This window comes from Notothenia coriiceps, unplaced genomic scaffold, assembly GCF_000735185.1.
Source record: "Notothenia coriiceps isolate Sejong01 unplaced genomic scaffold, NC01 NC01_scaffold00032004, whole genome shotgun sequence".
In the NCBI taxonomy this organism is placed as follows: Eukaryota; Metazoa; Chordata; class Actinopteri; order Perciformes; family Nototheniidae; genus Notothenia; species Notothenia coriiceps.
Genome location: NW_011364705.1, coordinates 1 through 10,044, shown reverse-complemented (window position 1 = coordinate 10,044; position 10,044 = coordinate 1). Strand labels below are relative to the sequence as shown.

Sequence of the window (10,044 nt, the reverse complement as noted above, 5' to 3'; positions counted from 1 at the left end):
ATCAAATCCTACATTCTCTTTTTAAGTTGAAGCATAAATGTAGAAAAAAAAAAACCTGCAAGATGCTCTTTAATTATTTTGCGGTCTAGATTTCTTTAATTTTTTTGCGTGTGTTTATGAATTACCTCGAGGGCCGTACCAAATGGTCTCGCAGGCCGTAAACGGCCCGGGGGCCGGAGGTTTCCCACCCCTGCACTATGGCTTCATATTGTGCGTAACCTGTTTTTATCCGATTTTTGTTTTTTTAAGCATAGTGCAAAACTTAGCTAGTGCAATAAAAATGAAATATATTGTTAAGTCACCCTTAAGTTTAGTCTATGTTGTCTATGTGGTTAATTTGACTGCACCACCCGTACGTTGCAGGTTACCTTGAGGTGGTAGATGTTGTCTCCAGCATCCAGGTCTATGCCTTTGGATTTCTTGTTGATGGACATCACAGCCAGGCTGACGTCCAGAGAGCCATGGAGCTTTCCTCTCTGAATCTGGAACATAATTAAATGATACAATTCAAACGGTGCCAGAGTTCATGGCCATGTCTCTATCACTGCGACTGACAAGTGTTGATAACTTACATCTTGCTGCGTCTTTGAGTACTTGAGAATTCCTTTTTCCAATATGAAGTATCTCTGAAAAAGAAACATCGCAGGGAAGTGTTAGAAAGAAATCAAAGTTTGAAAAAGGTAAAACAGCTCTGCCTCAGGGAAACTAGACAGAAAATGGTATGCACTACATACTGGGACAACCTTAATAAACCTGGGTACAAAAAACCTGTGTTCACCTTGTGCCAGCCTTTGAGCGGGTACTTCCTCCTCTTCATCAGGTAGCCCTCACAGATGCCGGGGATGCTGAGGTCCCCAGAGGAGCTGGGCGCTGAGTATATGTCCTGAGGCTGCAGGTCCTCCATCACCTCCCAGTGACGGCCCTGACAGAGGACACACTCACTGTTACTAAACAATCTGAATGACTTAATACGTTTGGCCGAGTAATATATTTTATTTCCTAAGAAGGGCAATTTGGCATCATAAGAAGAACAAGAAATTAAATATATTTTCAAAACAATGTTATGTTCCAAAGAGCAAAGTAATCACGAATTAAATAACATACAACTGAGGTTTGTTCTGATTCTATTAACATGTGAAGGTGAAAGGTTTTCCTTCATTTGATTGACCATCATTTAGACTTAGCAAGAGTATATTTCCTTTATTTTATTAAATATTTGTTCCTGGTAAAAATGGACTAAACTGAGGAGTCATTGAAGAGAAACAATGTGTACGGATGTGTGTCACATTCTGATTTGGATTCAGCAAAGTTTGCAGGGCCAAAATATGATCAAATAGAAATTAGACAGCCAGTGAAGCATCAACATGGATCTTCTGAAAACCCAGTGGAGCTGGGAGTCTTTTTACCTGTTTCGAGTGTTTGGAGGAGCCGGTGCTGCTAGTGCGCGAGTGGCCAGGTCTAAAGGTGCTGGCTGGAGATTTTTCAAGGCCGCTCATCACAGACTGGCTGCTGCTCAGAAGTGGCGGGACCACCTGAGGGTCCATTCGTGCAAAGTTAGGAGGGTAGCGATGCATGGAGTGAAAGGACCTTCAGGACAGGTCGCTTCTCATGGCACAGTTCCAAACACTGAGGAAATGTCAACAGAACTGTGATCAATCAATGCTGAAGAGAGATATTTGAAAAATGTAAAGTAGTTGAATCATGTTCAGACAAATGTTCTTTCCAAAATGAAATAAGATGCCTATAAACCTTGTTTGTCTTATATTGGCTTAGTTCTGTTCTCTAACATCAGGGTTCAAATACAGTTTAGAAAAAAAGCAGTAGAAAGTACCTTTACCTCACATTAGGGGCGTTCACACCAAGTTCTTTTCCCACAATAGTTCATGAGAACTCTTTTAGTTCTGATGAACTAAAACAGATCGCGTTCACACCGCAACGAGTTCCTGGGGGTGGATTAGGCAAATGAAGCCGCTGACATCACTTCTTCTGCTTTGGGTTTACTGGCAGGCCGCAAACAACTTCACGGCGTATACTGCCACCCAAAGTCCCCGGCCGGAAGTCCCTGGAGTTGGGGACTGGCTTCAGTAGAAGCTGCTGGGACTCCCAGCAGCTTCTACTGAAGCGTTCCGAGTAAATCGCCAGAACGCCGACACCTCATCTCCATGGCTCCCATGTTTTCTTTTGTGTTGTCATAAGTTAGTCTCTCTGCATTTTGCGCTGGGCTAATGCTAATGATGCTAATGCGAGGATAATAAAATGGCAGCTTCACAAAACTTTTTGGGAGTTTTACGGGGCGTGGTTTGCAATCCGCCCAGCCAATCAGATATAGGAACCCTTTTCTCCCACGAAAGTACCTGCTCTCTAGCAGGGAATGAAAAGGGGTAAAAAAGGTTCTCTATAACTAATTTAGTTCAGGGGGCTTTTTGGTGTGAACGCAAATATATCTGAGTTCTGATTAACTATTGTGGGAAAAGTACTCCGGTGTGAACGCGCCAAATGTCAAATGACAGTAGGAATGAAGGAAGATCCCCGCATCAATGGGTCAAACAGACAATGGAAGGACTGACAAAAGAGCCAGTCAACAAATGGCCCATTTATCTAGTGGCTCTTCTTGCTTTTCTTAAAACAAGACACACCCCTCTTCAACTGCTGGCTTCCTCTTTTCTCATGCAGCAGGTGAGAACAACCGCCATGAGGAAATCGTCCCTTGTCACATGGTTTGTTCAAAGAAAATATTTGTATCAGCTCAGGATGCATAATAAATAAGATTTGGACAATTAGACAATGTAAAAGCTAAAATATCCAATTGTCAGCCCTACTACACAATTTTTCCTGCATATCTTTTGTTTAAAATACCACTACATAAAAGACAAATATTGAAGTAATATAATAGGCTTCAATCCGTAAGGCCCACTCCTATACCTAAATGAAAACATTTGCACATACAAGAAGTGGAAATTGTGATTAGACCATTATCAAATGAAATGAAATAACACCATTGACAATAACAGGTAAAATGAAGAAAGCCTTGGTGACACAACAAATAAAAACACACCTGTGTTACTGCTCCCCCAATAGTCCACAGGAAATTCCTTTTAACTTCCTCCAAAGTAACTTTAGAGCTGCAATAATTTTCTTCAAAGTCCTTATTTAAAAAGAGAAACCACAGCACAGAACGAAACACTTCTTGGAACAATTGTTCAGCATGAACATCCTCCATTACACTGGGAGCATTGTGACTCCTGACTGATGATGCCAGTCAAACCGGTGCATATCAAAGCCCGGCGGGTATCTGGGAGGGGCTGAGAGCAGAGCAGCACTCGACCTGACCCAACAGGCCTGCCGGCTCCGTCATCTCCAGAGGAGAAGATCTGAAATGTGTTCTCAGCAGATGTACAGTAGAAACACAAAAGCTCTGAGCAGCATTCAGAAAGCACTTCAGCTCCACAAAATGGATAGTCCCGTTTGGGATATTTAAAAAAGGTCATACACAAGAAAGTGGTGCTAATTTAGTCAATTGAGTACAATGTCGCTTTTTTATGTCCTCACCAACTTTTGCAGCACAACTACTTATAATAAGAAGATTAAATCAAACGTAAAAAGGTTTAGAGATACATCTGTGCAGACATAAATCAACCTAATGTGATAAGCTGTCAAAATAATTGTAGCGCACTCATGGAACCGTTCAGAATTATAACAATGGCAGGAATTCGTGATGTAATGTGCCTGAAGAGTTTGGTTTCAAAACATTACCCATTCATTAGAATTAAAAAAAAAGTTGTTTTCTTAGAGCAGCTCCAACCTTTAGACCAAAACAGGTAACATTTTTATTGCACAGGCAAAAAATAAAATCTAACAAGCTTTTCACAATTCATGTTCACTTCTTTGAAAAGGATGTTAAGGCTTCAAGAACACTTACTGTATTTTGTTGCAGTTATACAATAATCAGTTTCAATGATAATGTGGGTACCGGTAATTCCTTTTCTCCTCTTGTTCCATTTGGTCAAGATGTTACAATTGCCATTCTCCCATACTCTTAACAGTAACACCTGTATATTATTTTGGATTTAGATTACATTTTGAACCAAGGGTTCGCAAACCCTTTCCTTCTAGCAGCTAACTTCTGGCTTTAAGCACGGACACATGAACAAGGCAAAACCTCAGCATGCTGTGAGCTGATCTTTGACATCTTCGGTACTAGTAATGTTAGTGATTCTGCTATAGTGTTGAATTACAGGCAAAGACTTTAGAGTGGTTGTGGAAACCAAACATGGAATCATTTCATAGCTGCCAAACATCCACTGAAACAGTGGATTATTTAGGCTCTCTGGTTTATGAATACTGAAGAAGAAGGAGGAGGGGCAGCTGCTTAACGAGGGGCAGCTGCTTAACGAGGGCCAAAACATTCCCAGCATCCTTTGCTGTACACATCATTGCATGATTACCTCTTGGTTAAAGACTTGTCGTATAAAACAGTCAACACAAAGTGAAAACTGTTGGTGTACTGTTGAAGTACGCCCATATGAAGGACATTGTTAATGAAATTGACTTGCCCTTTTTCCTGTGTCTGTTTTGTTATGCAAACTAATGACATGTGATCTTTACAAAAAGGGATATGTGCATAATTACACTGAATCATATGGGGGGGAACACTTGGCTCAGCTCAATTATAGATAAAGGTTTTTTCCAATGGCACAGAACAAAATATGTCTGGCTAGAAACTACTAGAACTGGGACCTAACACATTAACAAGAGAAAAATAAAATAAATAAAGACACAACATTCTGGAGACTGGCTCACAGTGCAAAAACACAAAAGTCTTGACTTTGGAACGATGTTCCAGTATACAAAGTTTTGCAACACTGTCTTTACCGGGATTGTGGAGGTGGGAGGGGCCAATGGACACTGGCATGTGGCTTAAGAAACTTCACTAGTCTAAATGTCATAATCCCCTTTCTAGCCAATTTAGATGGGGTCTGCAGTGTGTGTGCGTGTGCGTGTTTACAGTAATGTAAGGTTTCAGTTCTGATGACATAGCAGGTTGAATTAGTTTGAACTAATTGTCTTTTGCTTTGGATTAGTTCCAACTGTTATCTGTCAATATGACGTCCAGATTTTGCTATATATTCCTGTGTGTTCTTGCGATTTTGTGAATAACTCGCAAGATAATGTTAAATTGATTGACCAACTTTGAATACTTTTTAAGACCCCGCGGACACCCTGCCGACACATCCAGGTAAACAGCTTCTTCCTCCAGACTGTCACTCATGAACATGACCCCTAACTGATGTAATTGCCTATGTGACACTTAAATGAGTCATTAGAGGAAGATGTTTACAACCATAACAGGCATGTGGTCTGACCAGTAAACCAGAAATACAGCCCTGAGAGCACTATCAAAAACAAAATGAACGGTTACCTTTCCTGAAGCACATAACAAGGCCATGTGTCGTAGAATTTGGTTTGCCATGTTTGTTTTTTTCTCTCCCTCTGTCATATGCTCGTGGAAATACCAGTGTTCGTTCCAACTCCCCTTGGCTTGTTGACAAAGACAAAGTAAAATATGGCACTACTAAGTACTGAGGCCGACGGTTATGAGTTGCAAATACACTTATTAATGCAATCATATAATAATAAGGAGGCTCTGTAGTCTGAACAAAGACTCTTTATTGCTCCCACAACAGCGACGCATTACAGATTTACCATTTCTGCAATTGTTTTCAGAATCAATTACAAACTTTGGCTGTAAAATGATAAAGTATGTCAAAAGGCCACCATGTTGACAACCACCACCCACAGCAAATCGTTAGCAAGCCATTGTCACTGGCTATTAACTAATGTGTTCTAAAACAGACCTGTGATGCCACCATATGCTCAGTGTCCCTCACAAGCAGAACAGCTTTAAAAAGGAACCTATTTTTCATTTTTAATAGTGTTACAGGACCGGTTTGCGTGTCATACACTGCCAATATGTATGGTAACTTGTACCAACAATTGAATCTTCACTTCTTGAAATGACTATCATTTTGTATAACAAACACTCAGCTTTCCTGCTGTTCTTAGACACGTGAGCTATACAGACATGTGCCTTGTTAGCTGGAAACACCGGAATGGCTTTTAGGCGTTATTTTGGGAATTTACCATAAGTGGCCTGGCGTGGTTCCAAACTAAAACAGGAAATACTAGATCATACGTCCAAAAGAACGACTGTTGTATCAAAAAAAAAAAATTCTGATGATGAAATAGGTTAGATTGGGACAAAATGCAGTGTTGCAGCACATCTAATAAAGGAATGGTATACTGGTTCAATACGAGTTCCTCAAAAACAAAGAAATAAGCAGATTGTATCATGTGGTGTTCTGAAAGGAAGTGCTGTTCTGAACAGTCAGTTCTTTAACATTCATGCCATGTGATGTCAAGAGAGACAGGGCTGACAACTGAACAGACTGGTTCGGCTCTTCTCTAACCTCCATCTTTCACCCCCTCCCTCCTTCCAGGAATGTGCCAGAGCAACATGTACAAGGTGTTTTGCCACATGTGACCAACAGGAATTCTCTTTAGGTTTACATACAACCTTACAGTTTTGGGTGCAGTTTAGTCTTAATATGTAGAATAAAGTGAAATCTATAGTCTATTTCAGCAAAAAACAGGTTAGATATTTGTAACAAAAGAAAAAACTTTCAAAACATCAAATAATCATTTGAAAGCTGTGTGCAGCAACTAGCCAAGATAAAGACCCATGGTGTGTAGAAGTTATATTTTACTCAGTTTTAGGTTGGTTTATGACTTATCCGTATAGATAAGTCATAAACCAATCCATAGAAACTGTTTGTAACTAGAATTACAATGGGGTTCCTCAAAGGTCCATTCTGAGACCTTCATTGTTTTTGATATGCCGACACTGGGGAAACAACAGAACACAGGATTCATTTGTGTAGCTATGCAATGGAGCCGCTGTAGTTTAGGGGGTGAATGGGCATCTACCATTCAGAGGGTTAGCGGTTCAATCCCCTACAGTCAACATGTCAACCATAACCCTAAGTTCTCCCGTAGGCATGTGCATGGTATTGAAGTGTATGCAAGTTAGGGCTGTCCCGAATACAATTTTTCGGGCTCCGGATATTCGGTACTAATCAGCAGCGAATATTCCAATATACCCCCGAACAAGCTCTTACGTTGATATTGGAAATTTTAATAAATACAATTTGGAAAAAAAACAACGAATAACGAAATTGAAACCCGAATAGTAAACGAACGAATATTCGGATGGAATGCTTTACCATATTTGGGTACAGCCCTAATGCAAGTCACTTTGGATAAACGCATCAGCTAAATTAAGTCATGTAATAATGATAAACAACTGTAAATCTATACCATTAAATTAGCCCTTTTGATAAACATAGTAATATATTATACAGAACAAACAGCTCTGCGCCTCTGAGAATAACACATTCTTTTGAATGTTAATGATGAAAAATTAATTTAGACATGGTGAATAGTGGAATATCACTGGTATTGGTATCAAAAACAACATTTTTGGATGAGCAACATCGCTTTTTCAGCTATCTGTTGTATTTGATGGCTTCATGTTTGCTTTCAGCTGTAAAGGAAAGCAGCTGATGAAAACCTAGCAAATACCGGTTTTGGGGTCTCATGACAGCTTTTTCATTTGTGAATTGATTTGATTAAGAATGCTTTAAGCTTTTGATTTGCAGTAATTACCCCCCAATTGTACCTAATTCTGAACACGTCAGCATTGACTTTAACCAACAGTCATTCTTCCTTTTTTCCAAATTATTTTGCCTCTTTTCTGCCTGCTTGGTTGGTTTTATCGCACTGTTTGCAAATGTTTTTATTTTCTGGCTTCTGGGTGGTATTAATTCTTTAAGCTAAAGTACTGTAGGCCTACTTACAATTTGTTGTTATTTGTACTCCACTTCAGTACTTGCGTTTAATGCTGCTTTAAACTTCTACTCCACTACTTCTTAAGAGGGAAATAATGTAATTGTATTCCACTACATTTATTTAACAGCTTTAGCTACTTTTAACAAAATGCAATCTCTAAAAATTAAACTAGTGGACAATATGAATTAGAAATGTCACATATATGAATTAAATACACACAAAGGCAATGTGTCTGTACAATGACTACTTTTTTAGATTTTGAACGCATGACTTTTACTTGAAATGAAGTATTTTGACAATGTATTGGTACTTTTACTCAAGTAGAGCATCTTAACACTTCTTCTTCCAGCACTGCCTTATTGAAAATGTATTAGTTTAAAAGTAGAAAAACCAGGATGGTAATAAAAGGTTTTGAAGACAGTACATTGTGCGTGTGCTTCGAGGAAATGAGGCTTAATAAAAATGTTGCTGCACGTGAACACAAACGCAAACACACCTAAAGAAACACTTCACGAGACATTTTATATGGCAGATAACATTTAAGGTTTTTAGACTTGTGGAATAAATTAGTTTCGCTTGGTTAAAAAAAATTAAGTGGCCACAATAAGTGACCAGTCACAGGAATAAATATGATAAAAGCAATAAGAGAGCTAAATTCGTTAATCTTATACACGTCGCAAAAAAAGTGAATCGTTCCAACACGCGCGAAAACGAAGGCACTGCCCAAACCGAACACCAATTATTTTTTAAAAGTTTCTTCCCCTTAAAAAGTCAAACAGAAACATTGAACAACTTCAGGTGAAACGACACAACTCAGCGAAATGTTTGTTACTGACCTGTTGCTCCTGGGAGGTTGCTATCGGCTGGAGATCACGGCTGCACTGATGAAAAGCTTCTGGAAGCTGTCCGAGCTGCCCTCGATCAGCGCGTGCACACAGGTTTGCAGGTGCACCGGCATAAAAGGTGCATCATGGGAACACCCTTTTTTTCTTGATTTCTGTTTTGAAAAAGTTCCAATGTAAAACATCATCCTTAACCTTCAAACAAACACACAAAGAACAAGACAAAAAGTTTAATTATTTAATTATAATAAAAACGCATTTCCCCTTAACATACACAAACATTATATTTTTTGGAAGAAAAATGACTAAAATAGTTAAATGGAATAGCAGCTTAATTAAAGGTGGGTTGTTAATGTAGAGTTCTTCTGCTGGATTGAATTGTTGTGGTATAAGCCATTTAATGTAGCAACAAAACCCTTTTTAAGACGGATAAATATAAGATATACTCACTACAGCATGCTTTATTTGTTTTATTAAATATTTGATGCAAATACTATTGGTGAGTAAAACATAAATTCATATAAACTCAACGGCTCCTGTATCGTATAACACAATCCAATACAACAATTCAGCTGTACGTTAACGTTATGGTTATTATTAAAATACGTTTGTCTTGGACTGCATTATATTTAGCCTGTTTCTAATGTATTGCATTAAAAAGATGAATAAGTCAGAATATGGGACCTACGACCTCAATGATAAACACAGAGTTTAATGTATGGCTCTCTTTTTACTGCACTGTGCATGTTAGCCATTATAGATAGATTTGTTGATTTTAGCTCATGATTTCAACACAATTTCCCCATAAAATACAAGAAACAAAAAAAGTTATGTTAAGTATGCCAAAGATTTGGTAAAGCATTCCATCTAGTGGAAGAATAGTAAAATGGTACCTGCCAATCTGATTGAAAACAGCATGTAAGGAAGTACTGCCTGGAAGGCTTGACTCAGGGAATTAACGCTCCAAACACCTCAGATTTGCACTTAGCCAAAATGTCGAGAGTGAAGTTTCAAGGATGTGACAGAAGCATCAGATGAGATGGTGCAGAATGGTGCAGAAGTGTTTTCTATACAAGTGAGGTGTTCTGACACCATAGCAGGGTTGCCAACTTTGGGTACCTGGCTGGAGTGAGATTTTGATATCATGGGTTTAATTCATACTTGTCAACCCTCCCGATTTTCGCGGGAGACTCCCGATTTCATTGCCCTCTCCCGGTTTCCTCCCGGGGTCATATTTCTCCCGCATTTCTCCCGATTTCTGACAACATCAGATTTACACACGACTGTTTCCGGTTTC

General features: G+C 39.1%; 1 protein-coding gene across 1 annotated transcript; it reads right to left on the bottom strand.

The window, feature by feature from the left end:
• Positions 1 to 317: 317 nt before the first annotated feature.
• LOC104960585 (oxysterol-binding protein-related protein 3-like) lies at positions 318 to 8,852 on the bottom strand. The gene is made up of 5 exons (XM_010788659.1): positions 8,742 to 8,852; positions 1,407 to 1,626; positions 779 to 922; positions 573 to 626; positions 318 to 482 (listed from the first exon to the last, which is right to left on the bottom strand). Exons 2-5 carry the CDS (start codon positions 1,572 to 1,574, stop codon positions 333 to 335), a joined length of 516 nt encoding a protein of 171 aa, XP_010786961.1. The 5' UTR covers positions 1,575 to 1,626; positions 8,742 to 8,852; the 3' UTR covers positions 318 to 332.
• Positions 8,853 to 10,044: the final 1,192 nt, after the last annotated feature.

What these genes read in the sequence shown, in the direction of transcription:
- LOC104960585 (XM_010788659.1), bottom strand. Translation starts at nt 1,574, where the DNA reads ATGCATCGCTACCCTCCTAACTTTGCACGAATGGACCCTCAGGTGGTC. An exon ending in CCTCCAAACACTCGAAACAG is followed by an intron (nt 923 to 1,406) that starts GTAAAAAGACTC and finishes GTCCTCTGTCAG; the next exon opens with GGCCGTCACTGGGAGGTGAT. An exon ending in ACTCAAAGACGCAGCAAGAT is followed by an intron (nt 483 to 572) that starts GTAAGTTATCAA and finishes ATTATGTTCCAG; the next exon opens with ATTCAGAGAGGAAAGCTCCA.